Genomic DNA, 22,853 nt, shown 5'->3' on the forward strand with positions numbered 1-22,853 from the left:
GCTCCTTGTCTTAAAAACAAAATGTTGAAGGAGGACTAATGAGGGCTTTGGTCAGCTGGGTTTAGATCAATCTGTTCATTATCTATATTCACATATATAAAAATCATGTAATATTAGGAGCTATAAGACTACAAAGTAACTGAAAATATAGAAGGCTTTTAAAATTTTATGATATATTATTATGACAATTATATTCAGCTTAAATATTTTCTGACTTTTGAGTACCTACTGTTAAGATACAAAGAGTAAGCCTGGACAAGACAGATCTTTGTCCTTTTTATCTCTCTGCCGCCTTTACAAGGTTGCCAAGAGCCCTTTCAGCCAATGCGTAAGGAAGAAAATATTTGCTGGCTATTGGGAGGGATAAACCAATGGCTCCTTCCTGCTGCGTCAGGATCCCTTTTCACACCTAGTTCCCAGGTATTTTCAGTGGCAGGAAAAATCACATTTCCTCATATAAAGCCATGAAAAAGCTTAAGAGGATTATTATAAAATCGTACAATTCAAGAGGGTTTTGGTCACTCCAGGCATTAATCCATAAACTATGGGAATCAGTTTAACTTCTGTTCTATAATTTTCCTTAGGCATTCGCCTGACATTTCCTGCAAATTAAGAGAAAAGTGATGGTTTTCAGGTTAAAGAGTAAAAATGAAGAAAATGCTCTCTCTCTACATTCCTGTGTATGATTTCAGGTGCAATTCTGGAAAAGTATCATGTTTGATTAATTGCAAATCAATATATGCAAGGGCTCCTAGGAACATTTGGGTGAGACTTCACTTCCAGAAATAAAGCTGTGAGATTAAAAGACAGATGCAACAGTCATGAGCTCTCAGAATTAAGAACAACTGTATGTGTTCCAGGTACTTTAATGTCATCACAAAGCCACACTTCCACACAGGCATTGTTACTAATCCTGTGAAGCACACAACTGACAGATTTTAAGGATGTGTCAAATTCATATTCAGCCTGGTAAGAAAACATAGCAACACTAATTTCTAAAAAACCGTTTGTGTCGGGGGGACAAAGGCGTAAGGGTAGTGTATGTACTTTGGTACATGTATTTCAAAATATTTAAACAAATAAACATGCTGTGACTACTTCTCTCAATAAAGTTTGAAAGATTAATTTCCCAAGGATATCAAACATAGATAGTGAGGGGGCCAAATAAAAGTATTTAAACTTTTTAAAATGAAAACTAAATTATTTATTTTTCAAGTATAGCTGTTTTTTTTTTTTTTTTTTTGCCTTTTCTAGGGCTGCACCCACGGCATATGGAGGTTCCCAGGCTAGGGGTCGAATCGGAGCTGCAGCAGCTGGCTTACACAACAGCCACAGCAACGCGGGATCTGAGCTTCATCTGTAACCTACACCACAGCTCACGGCAACGCCGGACCCTTAACCCACTGAGCAAGGCCAGGGATTGAACCCGCAACCTCATGGTTCCTAGTCAGATTCGTTAACCACTGAGCCACGACGGGAACTCCTCAAGTATAGTTTTCAAGTCTATTTAAATAGTATCTTTAAATATTATAAAAGAGAAAATTATTTTAACTTGGAGAACTATGTCTTATTGGCATTTTCAGGAAAGGGTAAGATTAAACTTTTCATACTATTCCCCCACCCCCAGCTGACCCCCATGTAAAAACAGCAACATGTAAAAACATGTAAAAACATGTAAAAACATGTAAAAACAGCAACAGTGACTTTAATATGTAACCTGCACATGGCCGACATCAGCACAGGTTATTTTAGTTCTCAGCACTTCTCATTTCCTCAGATTATAAATAAACCCAGACATAGTAAAAATAGTTGCTAAAAGAAAAAGGAAATAAAAGTGAATAACTAACAATGAACTTAGCCTAAGCGTAAGGGGTCAGGGCACTGAACCGAAGAAAAGGAGGTGACTGAGAATGAGCAAACCAGAGCTACATTTAGCTATATTTTTAAGTGACACTGGACAAGCCAAAGAATCTCCTCAAACTTTGTTTACTGTAATGGTTTCATTCTGTAACTTGCTAAGAATGGTTCAGAGTTTAGAAAGAAATTTGCATCAGAGTTGGAATGTGGAAGAGAAACAGTGGACAATATTCTCTGAATGTCATACTGTTTAAATAGTGATGAAATTATGTTACAGAGGTGCTGGCAGATTCCAGTTGTCCTCACTTTTCCCACCTTTGTGACTGGTTCTTTTCTGCTGACTGCTGGCTCTACTGACCAATAGCAATGGCAGGCTCATCTCCACAAGCAGAAGCAATAGCCTCCCGTGGACTTCCTAACAGCCTTCAGTGGTCCCTCCAGCTATTGGACTTGCCTGGCTTCCTAGTTTCCTGGGATGCTACAAATTTTTGCCCAGGTCACCCAGCTTCTTCCACAGTCAGATGTGGTCTTATTCCCAAAATAAGTCCCTTATGTTAAAATACTCATAGAGTATTGTGCTGCCCTGATTGAACCCTAATGTATTCTCTCAGCTGAAAAATTAAGCTTTTGGAAGTAAAAGACCTGCGAGACTTAAAATTTGATGATACTTTCTGCTTAACTTCCTTGCTTCCTTCTTCCCAACATACACACAGAAACGCATTATGATTAAAGACAAAATAAATAATGAGTAATTTATCAGGAGGAATAAATGAAAACCATTATAAAGGCTGCCAATTAATGTTGGTTAGTGGAGGAGTAAAATACTCTTCACTGTGTATTTTTTGGGTTCTACCTGTAATACCAAATGAGAAACAAAAATCAAATGACAACATCGGATCTAAAATGTTCTTTCTTTGTATCAGTATCTCTCAGAAACACTCACATTCAGTCACTGGATTTTCTAGCTCTACTAAATCATCTAATCATTTGATCTCTCATTATTCACTCTCATTAATTCATTAAGTTCCTATTAATGATACTATGTGCTAGGTACTCAGAAGTGAACAAAATATGCCAAGTTTTCATTCTGCACTAGCTTTCTTAGTTCAAAATTCTCCCTTCCCTCTCCTGCCACTCATACTTTGTGGAAACAAATTCAGAAGCCATATTCTCTGTGAAACCTTTCCTGAAAACACTTGAGTAAAAGTAACCATTAATTTATTTTTTAAAATTTTCTATTTGTGCCTAGATTGATTTTTAGATTCATTTGTTTTGTTTGCATTATGTCACACTTATTAGTATGAGATGTCCTTTGAGCAGAATATGTTATTCAAACTTTTTAAAGTTTTTTATTTAAAAAAATTTTTTTGGTCTTTTTTAGGGCCACTCTGTGGCACATGAAGGTTAGTAGGCTAGGGGTTGAATCAGAGCTGTAGCTGTCAGCCTATGCCACAGCCAAAGCAATGCCAGATCTGAGCCACGTCTGTGACCTACACCACAGCTCGTGGCAATGTCGGATCCTTAACCCACTGAGCAAGGTCAGGGATCAAAACTGTGTCCTCATGGATACTAGGTAGATTTGTGACTGCTGAACCAGTATGGGAACTCCTATTTTTTATTTTTGTTTAATTTTTAGGACCCTACCTGTGGCATATGGAAGTTCCCAGGCTAGGGGGTGAAATGGAGCTACAGCTGCAGGCCTATGCTTTAGTGACATCAACACTGGATCTGAGCCGCATCTGTGACCTACAATGAGCTTGCAGCAATGTTGGATCCTTATCCCATTGAGTGAGGCCAGGGATTGAACTTGCAACCTCATGGACATGATGTTGGGTTCTTAACATGAGCCACATGAGCCAATGAGCCACAATGGAAACTCCTATTATTCAAATTTTGATGTGGCTTTTCTGTAATCCTAAATATTCTTTATTTATTTCTATCGAAGTACCTATCACATCACACTAATAATTAACTAGTGAATCTATTTTTTTCCTCCTTTTTCAGCTGCATATAAAAATTTCGGGGCCAGGAATAGAATCTGAACCACACCTGCAGCCTATACTACAGCTATGGCAATTCTGGATCTTTAACCAACTGTGCTGGGCTGGGATGGAACTGGCAACACCACAGAGACAAGCTGGATGATTAACACACTGTGACATAGCAGTGCCTCTCTAGTCTGCCTTTTTGATAGGGTGCTGAACTCTGTAAGAGATAGACACTTATTAGAAGTTATTTTATTTTGTTTCTTTAGTGTAAAAGAAATTCCATGGCATATATTGGATGTTCAAAGACTATTCAAGGGGGAAAAAAATAAATGGTGCTAGGACAACTGGCTATTCAACATGCAAAAGAATGACATTGGACTTTTATCACATAAGATATATAAAAACAAACAAAAAATAAATCAACAACCTAACTATAAGCATAAAACTCTTAAAATAATATAGGCAGAAATCTTAATGACCTATGATTTGGTAATAGATTCTTAAATAGGATGCTACAAAGATAGATAGGCAACAAAAGAAAAAAAAATAGTTAGACTTCATCGAAGTTAAAAACTTTTTCATTGAGACAAAAACTAAAGGCACAAAACTAATTTCAACAAGTTAATGAATGTAGAAATTACTTCAGGCAACTTTCCTGACTACAACAGCATGAAATTATAAATCAACCATAGAAAGAGAAATAATGAAAAAATGATTACAGAGAGACCAAACAACATGCTAGCAAAAAGCCAATGAATTAATACAGTAGTTAAAAAAAATACCTTGGGACAAATGACAATGAAAACACAATGATACAAAATCTATGGGATGTAGAAAAAATACTTCTAAGAGGAAAGTTCATGGTGATCCATGTCTTCCTCCAAAGCAAGAAAAATCTCAAGTAAATAGCCTAATCTACCAACTTAAAGATTCAGAGAAAGAACAAATAAAACTTAAAGTCAGCAGAAGGAAGGAAATAATAAAGGTCAGAGGGAAAATGAATAAAATAGAGATTAAAAAAAAAGAAAACTAAATAAATAAAACTAAGATCTGGTTCCTTGAAAGGGTTAATAAAATTGACAGACTTCTGGTCATACTCACCAAGAAGAAAGAGAGAGGACCCAAATAAAATAAGGAAGAGGAGAGATAACAAATGGCACCATAGAAATAAAAAAACCATAAGAGAATACTGTGAATAACTATAGGCCAACAAATTGGACAACCTAGAAGAAATGAACAAATTTCTTAGAGACAAAGAGCCCACCAAAAATGAATTAAAAAAAATAGTAATTTGAACAGACTGATTACTAGAAGTGAAATAGAATCTGTCAAAACAAAAACCAAAAACCAAAAAACCAAAAAAAAACCCCAAAACTGCCTACCAACAAAAGTCCAGGACCAGATAGGTTCACCAGGAAATTTAACCCAACATACAAAAAAGAACTTATAAAAATCCTTCTTAAACTCTTCTAAGACTGAAGAGGAGGGAACACTCTCAAAGTCATTCTATGAAGCCATCATCACCCTGATTCCAAAACCAAAGACACTACCACAAAAGAAAATTAAAAGCCATTAATTATCTCTGATAAATATAGATGCAAAAATTCACAACAAAATATTGGCAAACCAAATCCAACAACACAAAAAAAGATCATGCACCATGAGCAAGTTGGATTCATCCCAAGGATGGTTTAACATACACAAATCACTCAATTTGATACACCCATCAATGAAAAGAATAGATAAAAAACACATGATTATTTCAATAGATGCAGAAAAAGCATTTGACAAAACCCAACATCCATACATGATAAAACTTACCAAAGAGGGTACAGAGGGAACATATCTCCATGTAATAAAAGTGATTTATGACAAACCAACAGCCAGCATAATACTCAACAATGAAAAGCTGAAAGCATTTGCACTAAATTCTAGAACAAGATAAGGATGCCCACTATCACCACTTCTATTCAAAATAGTAATAGAAGTCCTAGTTATAGCAATCAGATAAGAAAAAGAAGTAAAAGATATCCAAATTGGATGGGAAGAGGTAAAATTTTCATTATATGCCATATACAAAAATAAACTCAAAATAGTTTAAAGACTTAAATGTAAGACACAACACCATAAAACTCCTAGAAGAGAACATAGGCAAAACATTGTGTGACAGAAATCATAGCAATGCTGTTTTAGGTTAGTCTCCCAAGGCAATAGAAATAAAAGCAAAAATAAACAAATGGGACATAATCAAACTTATAATCTTTTAGAGAGCAAAGAAAAGCATAAAGAAAATGAAAGCAATGTACAGATTGAGAGAAAATGTTTGCAAACAATGAGATTGCCAAGGGCTTAATTTCCAAAATATTCAAACAGCTCATATGACTGAATAATGCAAAAACAGATCACCCAAAGAACGGGCAGAAGGCCTAAACAGACATTTCTCTGAAGAAACACACATAGCCAATAAGCACATTAAAAGATGCTCAACACTGTTAATTAATAGATAAATGCAAATCAAAATGACAATGAATTATTAGCTCACACTGGTCAGAATGGCCATCAGTAAATAATAAATGTTGGAGAGTGTATAGAAAAAAGAGAACCTTCCTACACTGTTGGTGGGAATGTAGGTTGGTAAAACCACTATGGAAAATAGTATGGGGATTCCTTAAAAAAATAAAAATTTAATTGTCATATGATCCATTAATCCCACTCCTAGGCATAGGAGAACACTATAATTCAAAAAGATATATACATCCCAATGATTAGACCAGCACTAGTTACAATAACCATATATGGAGGCAACCTAAATGTCCAGTGACAGAGGAATGGATAAAGACGATGTGGGGTGTGTGCGTGTGCGTGTGTGTGTGTGATTGAATATTACTTAGCCATGAAAAATATTGAAATAATGCCATTTTCAGCAACATGGATGGACCTACAGATCATCATTCTAAGTAAAGTATGTTAGAGAAAGACAAATATCATATGACATACCTTATATATGGAATCTAAAATATGATACAGGGGAGTTTCCTTCACGGCTCAGTGGTTAACGAACCAACTAGGACCCATGAGGATGTGGGTTCAATCCCTTGCCTGGCTCAGGGGGTTCAGGGTCCTGTTTTGCCGTGAGCTGTGGTGTATGTTGCAGAAGCAGCTTGGATCTAGCATTGCTGTGGCTGTGGTGTATGCTGGCGGCTGTAGCTCCAACTTGACCCCAGCCTGGTAAGTTCCTTATGCCATGGGTGCAGCCCTAAAAAGCAAAAAAAATTAATAATAATAATAATAATAAAATAAATAAATAAAATTTAAAAAATAAGTAAAATATGATACAAATTAATTTATTTACAAAACAGAAACAGACTCACAGACATAGAAAACAAACTTATAGTTACCAAAGGGGAAAAGGAGAAGGAAAGGAATAAAGTAGGAATTTGTCATTAGCAGATACAACTACTATATATATATAAAATAGATAAACGACAAGGACCTACTGTATACTGGAACACAGTAGGTGTTATATATAGCATAGGAACTATATTCCATATCTTATAATAAAACATAAAAGGATATGAAAAAGAATAAATATAATGGAATCACTTTACCCTGCACCAGAAACTAACACAACAATGTATGTCAAGTATACTTCAATAAAAATTGTTTAATCAGGGAGTTCCCGTCGTGGCGCAGTGGTTAACGAATCCGACTAGGAACCATGAGGTTGTGGGTTTGGTCCTTGCCCTTGCTCAATGGGTTAACTATCTGGCGTTGCCGTGAACTGTGGTGTAGGTTGCAGACGAGGCTCGGATCCCAAGTTGCTGTGGCTGTGGCGTAGGCCAGTGGCTACAGCTCCGACTGGACCCCTAGCCTGGGAACCTCCATATGCCACAGGAGCGGCCCAAGAAATGGCAAAAAGACAAAAAAAAAAAAAAAAAAAAAAATTGTTTAATCAAGTTAAAAAAAACTCCTACAAATCATCAACAAAAAGACAACTCAGTTTAAAAATGGGCAAAGGGCTCAAACAAACATTTTCCCAAAGATATACAAATGCTATAAGCACATGAAGAGTTGTTCAACATCATTAAACATCATAGAAATGTAAGTAAACACCACACCCAGTAGGAGGGCTATAGTGAAAAATAAATAAAAAACTAAGCAGTTTAGGAAAAGGAAAGTGTTGGTGAATATGTGGATAAACTGGACCCTTGAACATTGCTGGTAAGAATGTGAAATTGTATAATAAATGAATTATGTAAAGAGTAGGAGAAAGGTAGCTGAGTTAAGCCTAAATTGTCATGAAGTTTCCTAGGAATAGAAGGCTCATATTATTTGTTGACGATAGAATTTGTGCGTTTAAGAAGTGATGAGCTGCAAGTTTTATAATCTAGTACTTCCTAAATCTGAAAACTGAGTGAAGTGGAGGAATAGATGATTGATGCTGGCTGCTATCATGTGATGTTTAGAGACCACGGTGTGTGGTGTGTACACAAAACACTCAACACTCACTGCCCCCAAATGCAAGAAATGTTGCCTGCTGATGTCTCAATAATTGCATCCCTCTCCTGAAACATACCATGGCCAGTTCTGGGAGATTCATCACCCAAATTTATACCCCTCCTCAGGGGCACATGCAATCAGTTGACAATGAAGGGCTAAACAATACATTTTGTATCATGAAAGTGCTTTGTGCTAGGGATAAATAAATGGACAGAATGGAGATGATCTCTGTCCTCAGGACCCAGACAAAGCAGACAATTAAAATTAAACTTGCTAAGTACTATGAAAAGAGCACACAGAAGGGGAGCCTAACTTGCTCTTAATATCTATTCTGAGACTTAATGAATGGTAGTTAGGTGACTGAAACGGTGGCTTAAGAGAGTTCCTGGTAGAGAATCACATGTAAAGGCCTAGGAACAAATGATGACTCCTCTATTCAAGAAACTGAAAGCTGCTCATTATGAATGGAGACCAATAAAGTTATAAAAGAATGTGGGTCCTTAAAGAAGAAGAGGAAGCTGATAAGGAAAGACTTAAAAAAAAAAAATCTGACTTTGAATATAATGGACTTCAAGGGAAAATGTGAATGTACCCTAAACCTGAAGTGGAACCCTTCATTAAACAGCAAACTTTAGGAGTTCCCTTCATGGTGCTGTGGAAATGAATCACATTAGGAAGCATGAGGTTGAGGGTTCAATCCCTGGCCTTGCTAAGTGGGTTAAGGATCCGACATTGCCTTGAGCTGTGGTGTAGGTCCCAGGCTCAGATCTGGCATTGCTGTGGCTGTGGCATAGGCCAGCAGCTGTAGCTCCCATCAGACCCCAAGCCTGGGACCCTCCATATGCTGCGGGTGTGGCCCCAAAAAAGATAAATATAAAATAAAACAAAATAATAAAAAAAAATAAATAGCAAACTTTAAAAACAAAAATTCTGAGAGTTCCCATCATGGCTTAGCATTAACAAACCCGACTAGCGTCCATGAGGACACAGGTTCTATCCCTGGTCTCCCTCAGTGGGTTAAGGATCCGGTGTTGCCATGAGCTGTGGTGTAGGTTGAAAATGGGGCTTGGATCTGGTGTTGCATAGGCCTGCAGCTGTAGCTCCTATCAGATCCCTAGCCTGGCAACTTCCATATGCTGCAGGTATGGCCCTAAAAAGAAAAAAAGAAAAAAAAAAATTCTGGAGTTCCCTGATGGCACATCATGTTAAGGATCTGGTGTTGTCACTGAAGCAGCTTCAAGTTGTTGCTGGGCCATGGGTTCAACCCCCTGACCCAGGAACTTCCACATGCTGAGGATGTGGCCAAAAAAAAATTCTGACACGACCTTAAATTTGTAATAATTGCAGTGTAACAGTAGTAGGAATAGCAGGTTTTCAAGCAAAATCATCAGCTACAATTACAAAATACATTTTAGGTTTGTTATGAAATGCAACAATACCAAAATACATAGGCTGGGCACATTAAAGACTGTATCATCAACTGTTCTTTGGCAATGAACTATCGGAACGTGGGAAATGTCCTAACCATTTCCTACCTGCTGGCCATATTCCACTCAAGGGCTGGATTCTGAGAATTTCTTTCATTCTCTGTTAGCACCCCTCCTGTTCCACTTTCCTTCTCTGGTTTTAGTTGATCCCACTGTGCAGTACCAATATTGATGGACTGCAGATCTATTTGGTATTGTCTATCTTCAATTTCTGATCCAGGGTCTCGAAGAATTCCTAAATTCAAGGCTCTCCTGTAAAGGCAAAGGAAAAAAGTAAATATATAAAGTTAAGTATACTATGTTTATGTTGTTCACTAACATTGCGTTATTGCTATTTTTCTCTTGGGATTACTCAGTTAATTCAATCTATGAGGCTGGCGTTAGAAAGCTATCATATACTACGATTTGAAAACTTGGCAATTACAGTATCTACCTTATAATGATTTCATATGTTTTCTCAGCACTGTGCTATTTTTCTAAGTACTTTCATATATATGATTTAAATCCTTGGGATGTTATGAGGTTCTATTATTATCTCCATTTTATAAGGAGAGAATAATGCGGAGAGGTTGAAAGACAGCCAAAGTTAATTAGCTAGTATGTGAACAAAACTGTAGCTTAAATCCATGTTTTTGGACTCAAAACCCTTTCTTCTTTCCAATGCTAAACACCTACTTTCCCTTCCTCAGCATTTTGATTTCTTGTCAGGAAAGGAGATGAAGCCTTGCAATTGCATTTAATTCCCCCAGCCCTTGCCTTTGGTTCTTTATATAACTCATTGCCATATATACTTAATTGCTGAGAAGACTACATTGCTTAGTGATGCAGAAACACAGTAAGGACTACTGGCCCATAGAGAGTTAAAACTCTCATCTTATTGGACCAAAGGCTAAGCAAATGAATAAAATTATCATGAGCTTAAGCTAAATTAGGGTTCATGACTGGTTTTAGGAAGGCATTATGGTAGGGTAGAAAGAACAAATTCAGGATTTGGAAGGCAGATAAGCTTAAGTTTGTGTGAGTTTGGAATTTTTTAGTTATGTTGGTTCACAAATGCTTTAAAGTGAGTAATCAAAAGGAAAGTAATATTTGGCCACTGTGCAAGTTTCAGTAACAACATAAAAACTGAAATTACATAGAGAATAAAAACAGCTTTAGCGGCTTAGATACTCTTGCAGAGCTTAGTATAATTATAACTAAATTAATTACATCAACTGAATACTAATGGAACTAGTAAGTGGAGGGAGAAGGAAGGGAGGCACTGAGTCTTAGTGTGAGAATTACAGAGTTATGGTCAGGAAGTGATCGAAACAATGTCTTGGCTAAGTAAGCAGTGAGGGTCAGACCATGTCTAGAGGCTGGTCAAATGCAGATGGCAGGTGCCTGGGCCAGATGCTCAGGAATGGAGATGGCACACATTGGGCCAGGCAAAGTGAGGGCTGAGGCTAATGAATTCAGGTGAAGAGAGGAGCAGAGAGAGGAATATAACCAAATGAGCAGGCAGCATAGATAGGAAGATATCACAGGGCCTTAAAACAAGGCAACAGCAAAACAAACAGGCATTGGTCAAAAAGTAAGTTGTAGTGGCAGTCAGAGAAACAGAGATGGATTGGATTCTCACTGTTCCTATGGTTAAAAGCTGAGTCTGTTTTTCATTTTCTTTTTTCTAACTTAGAAAATTACAACCTACTTTCCTACAATCTAGGAATGGACATGCAAAGAAATGTAGCCTAAAGTTTTACATGAACCTAAGAATTGCATCCAAATAGGGCCCATACATAAACCTCCCAGGCTTCAGACAATATTATAAAGCTACAAAACAGTATGGTACCAGTACAAAAATAGACAAGCAGACGAATGGAACAGAATAGAGAGCCCAGAAATAAACTCAGATACCTATGGTTGATTAATCTTTGATAAAGATACAAAATGGGAAAAAGTCTCTTCATCAAGTGGTGCTGGGAAAACTGGATAGCTGCATGCAAATCAATGAAATTAGAATACACCCTCAGACCATGCATCAAAATAAACTCAAAATTGCTTAAAGTTTGAAACATAAGACAAGACACCATAAAACTCCTACAAGAGAACATAGGCAAAACATTCTCTAACATCAATCATACAAATGTTTTCTTAGGTCAGTCTCCTAAGGCAAAAGAAAAAATAAAATAAAATAAATCAATGGGACCTAATCAAAACTTACAAGCTTTTGCACAGCAAGGGAAACAAAATCAAAACAAAACAACCCCCCCCAAAAAAAACCCCGAAAAGACAACCTGTAGAATGGGAGAAAAAGAGTTGCAAATGATAACAGCAACCAAATAGACAGAAAACTCATACAATTCAACAGCAGAAAACAAAACACCCAATCCAAAAATTGGCAGAAGACCTAAATAGGCATTTCTCCAAGGAAGACATATGGATTGCCAGTAGGCACATGAAAAAATGCTCAACATAACTAATAATTAGAGAAATGCAAATCAAAACTATGAGGTACTACCTCACACAGGTCAGAATGGCTATTATTAATAAGTCTATAAATAACAAATGCTAGAGAGGGTGTGGAGAAAAGGGAACCCTCCTATACTGTTGGTGGGAATGTAAACTGGTACAACCACTATGGAAAATAGTACGGAGGTTTGTCAGAAAACTAAATATAGAGCTACCATATGATCCAGCTATTCCACTCCTGGGAACATATCTTCCCAAAACTTTCATTGTAAAAGATACACACACTCCTATGTTCACTGCAGCACTATTTGCAATAGCCAAGACATGGAAACAACCTAAATGTCCATTGACAGATAAATGGATTCAGACAATGTGGTACATATACACAGCGGAATACAACTCAGCCATAATAAAGAATGAAATAATGTCATTTGCAGCAACATGGATGCAACTAGAGATTCTCATGCTTAGGAAGTAAGTTCGAAAGAGAAAGACAGACACCATATGGTGTCACTCACATGTGGAGTCTAAAATATGGCATGAATGATCTATCTACAAAACAGAAAGAGATCATGGACATGGAGGACAGACTTGTGTTTACCAAGGGGGAGGGGGAGAGAGTGGAATGGGAGTCTGGGGTTAGTAGATGCAAACTGTTGCATTTGGTGTGGAAGGGCAATAGGACCCTGCTGTAGAGCACAACTGTGATAGAACATGATGGACGATAACATGAGAAAAAGAATGTGTGTGTATATATATATATATATATATATATATATATGTATATATGTATAACTGGGTCACTTTACCATACAGCAGAAATTGACAGAACATTGTAAATCAAATATACTTAATAAAAACAATCTTTAAAAAATAGGGCCCATAAAATGAGCCATGAGCACCTTCATTTGCCTTAATGAAGGTAAAGATGAAAGGAGTGAATGAGAATGCAGGAGGGAGCAACATTTTTAAATACCCCTATTTTGGTAGAATGCTCTCCCTTCATTCAACTATTGGTGTAATTCTGTTAATTCTAAAGGCCCAGCTCAAAACTTCACTTTCTAAGAAAGCTTTCCTGACCACCCATCCTTCAAACTCCCTTTCTCCCAAATGTCCACTGTTAGGGTCTTTACACACCTATAAGAATATCACAATAACTTACCAGTTTTTCTCATATAGCATTGATTTCTTGAAGTCAGAAACCATGTGTCCTATTAAGCAATCAGTAAATGCTATTTCCACTCACTGATTTGGAACTGACACAAATCTTTACGAATCTCAAGTGGAGAACCTCCTTGTCCTCAGCAATAAGAACACATAGTCATTAGACAGTAAACTTCAGCTCAGGGCCAGATAAATTCTATAAGGCAAATATCTTTGAAAGCTGGTGGCCTAGCTTATTTACCTAGAGTATCATTCCCCATATAAAAGTTACATTTACTTATTTTAAACTAGCCAATCCTTTCTACATTTCACATAAATTCCCTAAACCTGTTTTAAAGAGATCTAAAATGCTTCAATAATTCCTTTGAAGGAAGAAAAAATATGTTTGGGAATACAATTGGTGCTATATTAAAAGACAAAGGAAGCAACCTAGTACAACATTAATATCACTCTTTGTATTTCTCTTGGCACATGAAGAAAATGAAAAATTGTAAGATTAAAACCAGAAAAAAAAAGAATTTCATTATACTTTCCGCCTATGCTTCAAATGCCCAATACTTAGTCTTAGCCTTAAGCTAATTGCCTCCTATCATCTGTGGAAAATATGACTTCCCACAGATTCTCCTCTATGCAAAAATGGATCGTACATGAAGCTATAGCTTAATACTTCTACACATGGTAATTTCAAAATTTCTTACTTTCTAAGAATCAGAGTTTTAGATTTTATATTTTTTCTTTGTTTTTGAAATTAAAATAGTATTTGTCACTTTAACCTGATCTGGAAACTCAGAGAAATTTATAATCTTTGGGTATATATATCTCATGTAAAAGTTAACTGAAAAATCATTTTAAATCTGAGTTGTAGGAAACAGGATAAGCAGAATATTCATGTGAACTTTGGTCTCAGACTTTCCAATGATCATGAGTTTGGGGAAATTATTTAACTTCTCTGTTTTAGTTATGTCAATATTAAAACTATTATATAAATAAAATATGATTGAAAATTAAACTATTCATAAAGAGGCCCATTATAAATTTTATGACCATATGTTATATGGTTTTGAATGAATAGCATATCTAATCACCAACTAATCATAGGTGCACTGGCACCAAGATAAACAAAGTTAATTATGAAAAATATATTGGTGAAACAAAAAGATAAAGGCTCTTTAACATTTCCATCGTTACCTGTTTCCCAAATATAGCATATTAGAAACTCTAAGTGAATCTTCTGACTGAAACAACTAAAAAGCTTGAAGATGATTTAAAGTACCTTTTTAAACACATTTCAGAGCTGGCACCAGAGAACAGAAGCTGCAGAGCCACTCAAAAAAGTGCAATCAGGAACACTAAAAACTAAACACCTTTCAAAGCCAGCTTTTGCTCCTAGAATTTCTGCTGGATCCCGCAATAGTGATTTCCCAAAAATTGCACAGGAGGAGATAAATATCAAGGCCACCTATGGTGATGGATGGATTTACTTAATCAGAGAATTCATATAAAGCTGGATCACAAAGGGCTACATAAGCCTTGAAAAGGTGAATTAAAAAAAGCCTTCCTAGGAAGACTTGCGATAGAAGAGTTCTGCCTTGATTGTGATAGCAGTTATGAATCTACACATGTGAAAAACTGCAAAAAAAAAAAAAAACCCTCTACACATATACACATAAATACAAACAAGTGCATATAAAACTCATGAAATCTGAATACAATTGTGGATTGGAGTGATGTCAGTTTCATGGTTTTAACACTGTCCTGCAGTTTTAAAAGAAATTATGCAATATCTGAAACTATAAAACTCCTGGAAGAAAACACAGGAGCACAAGCTCCTTGACATTGGTCTTGGCAATGGTTCTTTGGATTTGACACCAAAAAACAAAGGCAACAAAAGCAAAAATAACCATGTATGATTACATCAAACTAAAAAAACTTCTGCTCGGCAAAGCAAACTGTCAACAAAATGAAAACACAACCTCTAGAATGGGAATGTTTGCAAATTACATATCTGATAAGGGGTTATACCCAAAATATAAAAGGAACTCATACAACTTAATAGCAAAAAAAAGCAACCTGATTTAAAAACTGGCAAAGGATCAGAACAGAAATTTTTCCAAAGACATGTAATTGGCCAACAGGGGTAGCGAAAAGGTGCTCAACATCACTGATCATCAGGAAAATGAAAATCAAAACCATAATGAGATATTATCTCATACCTGTTAGGATATCTATTGGCAAAAAAGACAAGGGATAATATACACAGGGAGGACGCAGAAAAGAAGGAACACTTGTTCATTGCTGGTGGGAATGTGAACTTGTATGGCCACTATGGAAAACAGTATGGAGGTTCCTCAAGAAATTAAAAACATTGCACATTATTGCATTTGGAGTGGATAAGTAATGAGATCCTGCTGTATGGCACAGGGAACTATATCTAGTCAGTTGTGATGGAACATGCTGAAAGATAATGTAAGAAAAAGAATGTATATGTGTGATTGGGTCACTTTGCTATATAGTAGAAATTTATAGAGCACTGTAAACAAACTACAATGGAAAAAATAAAAATCATTATAAAAAAGAAATTAAAAACAGAACTAGAATACGACCTAGTAATCCTACTTGTGAGCACATGGCAAAAGGAAATGACATCATTAATCTCTAAGAGATATCTGTACTCCCATGTTCATGAAAGCAGTGTTCACAAAAGCTTTTTCCATACCTTTTATGGAAACAACCTAATTGTCCATCAATAGATAAATAGATCAAGAAAATGTGGTATATACAGTTGACAGGTGAACAATTTGTGGATTAGAGGCATTGATCCTCCACACAGTTGCTAATTCACATATATTCCTCTGTATCCATGGTTCCTTCTTCTTTTTCTTTTTCTTTTTTTTTTTTTTTTTGTCTTTTTGCCTTTTCTAGGGCCACTCCTGCGGCATATGGAGGTTCCCAGGCTAGGTAGGAGTCTAATCCTAATCGGAGCTATAGCCACCAGCCTGCGCCAGAGCCACAGCAACGTGGGATCTGAGACACGTCTGCGACCTACACCACAGCTCACGGCAACGCCGAATCCTTAACCCACTGAGCAAGGCCAGGGATCGAACGCGCAATCTCATGGTTCCTAGTCCGATTTGTTAACCACTGCGCCACGACGGGAACTCCCCATGGTTCCTTCTTAACACTGGTTCTGCATTCATAGTATTTACTGTTAAAAAGTTCTGTGTGAGTGGAACCATGCTGTGTTGTTCAAGCGTCAACTGCATATACAATGAAATATTATTTGGCCTTAAAAAAGAAAATCCTGTCATTTGTGAGAACATAAATAAACCCGAGAGGCTTATTAGTACTCAGTGTAATATTTATAAGGCAGAGAAAGACAAATATGGCATATATCATTTATAGGTGCAACCAAAAAAAAAAAAAAAAGTCAAATTCATAGAAGCAGAGACTAGAAAAGTGGCTGCCAAGAGGTTGGGGAGATAGGAAGAGGTTGGCAATAGGGCCCAAACTTTTAGTTTTTTAAGATGGCTGGGGGGGTCTGAGGATCTAATGTATAACATCATAGTGACTGCAGCTGCTAACATTGTATCATACAACTGAAATTTGCTAATAAGCTAAGAGAGTAGAACTTAAATGTTCTCACCCACACAAAAAAGCATGAATATGTCAGGTAATGTATGTGTTAACTGATGGTAGAGGGGAATCCTTTCACAATGTACACATATATCAAATCATCGAGGTGTAAACTTTAAATATCTTACAAGTTTGGCAATTATACTTCAGTAAAGCTGGGGAAAAAAGGTTACATTGAAGGAAACTGGGTAAAGGGCACACAGGAGATACGTTTGCAACTTTCTGTGAATCTCTAAGTATTTCAAAGCTAAAAAAAAGTTTTTAAAAAGGAAAAAGCCCTCCTAATGCCAATGCTCAAAGGTATAAAGTAATTTATCAACTTACCCATCTGACCTTAGTCTGGGCAATGGATTAAGAGTGGGGGGTGGGAGGAAGTCCCTCTAAGACTTGGCAATCAGAAGACAGCACTTGGAGGTGTTTGATTTTCAAATGTGGTATGAAAAATTTTAATTTGGAGAGGCCTGTCCCAGATAAACAATGATGCCATGAGAGACAGGTTAAAGCAAAGGTAAAATCAAATTCTCTTTAGATGAACTTAATCTCAACTCAAAGAATTTCCACCGATTTAGTTCTAAGTGAAATGAGAAACCAAGAGCTACAATTCACACAAGACAATAAGGCACCTTAAATGAGATACAGCAGAAACAGTGAGCAGAAGAAACAGACCCTCAAAAACTTCACAAACTGGGTTAGTACCATGAAATATAAAATATTTGTTTGAAAAGAAGAAAAAGTGTTTTCAAAATATGAGAGGGACCAAAGCAATATACAGATGGCAAATAAGCATATGAAAATATTTTCCACATCATAATGTTAACAGGGAAATGCAAACTGAAACAGAGACACCAATATAATGACGAAAATCCAGAACATTGATAATACTAAATGCTGGGGAGGATATGGAGCAAGAGAAGCTCTCATATACTGCTGGTAAGAATGAAAAATGGTATAAATGCTTTTGAAGACAGTTTTGCAGTTTCCTACAAAACTAAACATTCTCTCATAATATGATCTAACAACTCCACTCCTTGGTATTTACACAATACGAAAACATGTCCACACAAAACCTACACATGAAACCTATAGCAGTTTTATTGATAAATGTCAAATCTTGGAAGCAGGCAGATGTCCCTTAGTAGACAGATAGATAAATAAAGTCTGGTATATCCAGATAATGGAATAATATTCAGCCCCCAAAAAGAAACGAGCTATCAATCCAAGGAAAAAACATAAGGAACTTTAAAGACACATTACTACATGAAAGAAGCTAATCTGAAAAGGCTACATACTGTATAAGTTCAACTGTACATCATTTGGAGAAATTTAAAACATGAAGACAATAAAAAGATCAATGGTTAGAGGGGTGGCTCAGTGGGAAGGAATGAATAAGAAATGCTCAGAGGACTATTAAGGCAGTGAAAATAGATATTAGGATGGATACATGTCATATCGTAACTTTGTCCAAATTCACAGAATGTCCAACACCAAGAGTGAATACTAATGTAAATCATGGACTTTGGATGATTAGGATCTATCAGCGTAGATTCATCAGCTGTAAAAATGTACTACTCTGGTGTAGGATGCTGATAATGGGGGAGGCTATGTATGTGTGGGGCAGGGAGTATACAGGAAATCTCTATACCTTCCCTTCAATTTTGTTGTAAACTTTTAGCTGATCTAACAAAAGTCATTAAAATATATGAGCAAGGAATAAGATTTTAACAATAAGAACTAGGTAGAACCATAAATAAGAACTGAATTAAATTTAAAGCTCAAGGAGACTAAACACAACTTAAGAGATAATTAGTGAATTGAAAGAAAGCTCCGAAGAAATCCAGAATGTACGCCCAAGTGACAAAGAAATATTGCAAATGAAAGAGTGTCAAGATACATGAAGAAGAAACTCTAAAATATATGGAAATGGAGTTTCAGGGAGATAATACAGTGAATTCCCATTCATGGAGGAACTTTGAGAAGAAACAGTTAATCTACAATTGTTGAAAAAATGCCAAACCTTAGATCCAGGCAGCCCAAAGAATCCCAAAAAGTAATGAATGAGAAGGAAGAGATTGGTAAATATACAGGTAAACCTAAACAAACATTATCTTTAAACTATTAAATAATGCCAAAATTGTGAAGAGAAAACAAGCTAAAAATAAGACATGGACAGTGACAATATATAACTAGAGGACCAGGTAATTTGAAGGTTTCTAAAATTCCTTGTATTTGTGGAAAAGGGTGATGAAGACAAAGATATTAACTTCAGACTTTATTAAGTACACCTGTTAAAACAGCTAGAGTAACAGTTAAAATAACAGAAATTGAATATATAATTTTTTTTTCTTTTTATGGCTGCACCTGCAGAATACAGAAGTTCCCAGACTAGGAATCGAATCTGAGCTGCAACTGTAAGACTATGCCATAGAGATGCCAGATCCCAGCTGCATCTGCAACCTACACTGCCACTAGTGGTGACACTGGACCCTTCACCCACTGAGTGAGGTCAGGGATCCAACCTGCATCCTTACGCAGACTATGTCAGGTTCTTAACCTGCTGAGCCACAATGGAAACTCTCAGAATATATAACTTTCAAATAAAAGAAGTAAAGATTAGAATGTAAGAAAAGAACAAAAATTAGAAAAAGACAAATAGCTAAAAATAAGAATAAACCCAAGGATAATTACAATCAGAATAAATATAAATGATTTAAACTGTCCATTTAAAATATAAAACTGTCAGATTGGGTTTTAACAAATCACAGTTTTATCTGGTTTTTAACAGGAAGATTAAGAAAATTTAAGTGCATGGAAAAATACATGCTAGGTCAAAGGAAAGCTGGAATAGTTACAATGACTTTCAATGACAGAGACTTGAAGGGAAAAATTATTAAAAATAGCGTTACTAACTGAATATAAAAGAGTCAATTTGCCTGAAAGGTAATTCTAAATTTATTTGTAATAACATAAGTTCAAAACATATACAAGAAAAATGGAAGTATCCAAAGAGAAATTGACAAATATATCACCTCTGGTGGAAAATTTTAACCTACCTCCCTCAGTAATGAACATGCCAAGCACATTAAGATAAAAACATAAAATACAGGAAATATGAAAAAGATACATAAATTTGATAAAATGGGCATTTATATTACATAGTATCCAACAATTGTAGAATACATATTTTTCTGAAGCACACAGGAACATTTATAGAAACCAATCACCTGGGAGATAATAAAGTTAGCCTTAACATATTTCACTTGGTTAGTATCATACAGGCTATACCCTCTGAGCAGAGTACAAATAAAGTAGATATTTTATTTAGAAAGAGAATCTGCAAAATTGCCTGTATTTGTAAATTTAAAAATATACTTCTGGCATTACACTGTCGTGCAATGGGGATCAGTGGCTCTTGGGAGCGCTGGGACGAGGTTTGATCCCCATTCTGGCACAGTGGGTTAAGGATCCGGCATTGACACAGCTGCAGCTTAGGTCATGACTGCATCTTGGATCTGATCCTTGGCCCGAGAGCTCCATATCCCATGGGGTGGCCAAAAATCAAAAAAACAAAACAAAAAACCCCCTCACTTCTATGTTAGTCACTCACTGGTCAAAAATAATAAAAAATGTATAAGTACTTAAATGTGAATTAAAGGTTGTAGGATAGAGTCAAAGTGGCACTTAAAGGGAAACTTATTGTCTAAAATGTCTGTTTTAGCAAAAAGAAGAGATTCAAAATTAATGAGCTAAACATAAAAAGGCAAAATAAACTAAAAAGGGAGGGGAAGAAACAAAGTAAAAAATTAATGAAATAAAAAAGAATATCAACAATGCCAAAAATAGATAAACCTCCAGCATTCAAGGAAAAAAAAAAAAAAAAGACATAAAGATAGAAGGCCAATAAACTGTATTTGCAATCAAAAAGGAAACATAATTATGATGCTGTGGAGATTAATCAGATAATGAGGATATAAGGAAGATTTATAGGAACAAAGAGTTTACAATTTATTGTGGAAAAACAATCTCACCTACTTATCACTGTCTCTAGGAGACATTTCTTATCCTTTTCACCGTGGGATGAATATAAAGAGTATCCTCTCATTCTTCCACCAAATATAATGTTAGTTCTATTATAACTCTTGCTATATAAAATAAACTATAACCTGACAGGATAAAGTTGTTAGTAATCTAATAACTGGTGCAAAGCAACCAAGTTCTTCCCTATTTCTCACCTCAATCAAGACTATCCAAAAGAAAAAAGAAAAAAAAAAAAGACTATCCAAAAGGTATCTTCCTGTCTATAAAGCCCTGTCTCCCGTGAGCTAAGATACATTCATTCATTCAAAGGCTATTTAGTGGGCACCAGCGGTGGACCCTGTGATAGGCCCTGAGGATACACGGTTCCTGTAATGGTCCCTGCTTTCGTACAGATAGATGCAATTACAAAACAGTCAATGTTAGGCGAGGTTGGGCAGAGAATGCAACTGGAACCACACAGGAGAGGACACGTGACCCAGATCTGGCGTGCCCAGGAGAGGAGGCAGTGTTTAAAGTTCAACCAAAAGCCCAATCTCATTTAACACAATGAAGAAAGTACTCAGGCAGAGGAAATAACAGGTTCAAAGGCCCACAGTTGTGAGAGAGTAGCCCACCAGAAACTTTGAGGAGGCTCTGAATGGTTGGAGTGGAGAGGGGCATGAGGGCCTTAAGGCTAGTGAGGCTTCTAGCTAAAGACAGGCCATTCCTGAAAAAGCGTCAGTGGCCTGTACAAGGCCCAACTTTTGGCGGTAAGAGAGTATGGCCCACAGGTCAGGCTTGGCATTTTGTCCTGGGCCAAAAAAGTTATAGGAACTATGTAGTAGCAGCAGAGAAAGAACTGGGTTTCTGTCTTCAGTACAAAATTTAAGTGAGATAATATAGATAGCCTGGCACAAAACTTGCCACATCAGAAAAACCTCAGTAAGTGTTAGAAGAAAACAATCATCTACTTTGATTCTCTCTGCAGCCTTTGTATAACATGTTAAGTAAAAGTGAAATGCCTGAAAAGTGACAGGAAGAGAGACTTGTTGGGACAAAGTGACCATTAGGATTCTCAAAAACAAAAGTCTGAGCAAAACCAGAGCACCAAAGACTTGCAATTTAACTGATCAAACTGAACTGTCTCTACATTTTCTAATCTAATCCATTTCATCGATCTAAAACCACTTTAATAGCACGCTTATTAGTATGTAATAAGCCCCTTGCTTTTAAGATGAGAAACAGTTTATCATGGAAAATTTAGGCCAATTAAAAATAGTTATATCTTATAAAAAAATCACTTTCCTCAATAATATTTTAGCCTCCTGAGAGATCACATCCAAAAAACAATGTATTTCCTCTACACACAGTTTCTCAAGAATAAGAATTTAAATTACTATAACAAATAGTAAAGGTAGGCCATTTGGCTTCTTAGTTTAATATAAAGATTTTTATATTTGAAAGAATTAGCTAATATTTAAAAACTGGACAAGTTTGATTTTGCTCCAATAAAAATAAATACAGGATAACTATCTCAGACTTAGATAATAAAACCTACTTTTCTTATTACATGATCCATATGACTTATTTTTAATTCTTTACAGCTAGAAAACATAAGGTGGTGCATTGATGTCCTTCATTTTCCAAAAAATACTTGAATTTTTCCTCAACTTGAAATATTCCCTCATCTTCATTTTCTCTAATCTTCATTTTTTCCTTAACTTGAAATATTCTCTAATCTTCGTTCTTTAAAGTGTAA

General features: G+C 36.1%; 1 protein-coding gene across 11 annotated transcripts in view; it reads right to left on the minus strand.

The window, feature by feature from the left end:
- The window catches only part of VPS13B (vacuolar protein sorting 13 homolog B), a 735,231-nt gene that overhangs the window by 287,198 nt on the left and 425,180 nt on the right, over positions 1-22,853 (minus strand). For all 11 annotated transcript variants that reach the window (XM_021090606.1, XM_021090607.1, XM_021090603.1 and 8 more), the window contains one exon: positions 9,881-10,084. In XM_021090606.1, the coding sequence (XP_020946265.1) occupies positions 9,881-10,084 (204 nt within the window). The remainder of the gene's footprint in view (positions 1-9,880; positions 10,085-22,853) is intronic.

Source organism: Sus scrofa, chromosome 4 (genome assembly GCF_000003025.6).
Source record: "Sus scrofa isolate TJ Tabasco breed Duroc chromosome 4, Sscrofa11.1, whole genome shotgun sequence".
NCBI classification, from domain to species: domain Eukaryota; kingdom Metazoa; phylum Chordata; class Mammalia; order Artiodactyla; family Suidae; genus Sus; species Sus scrofa.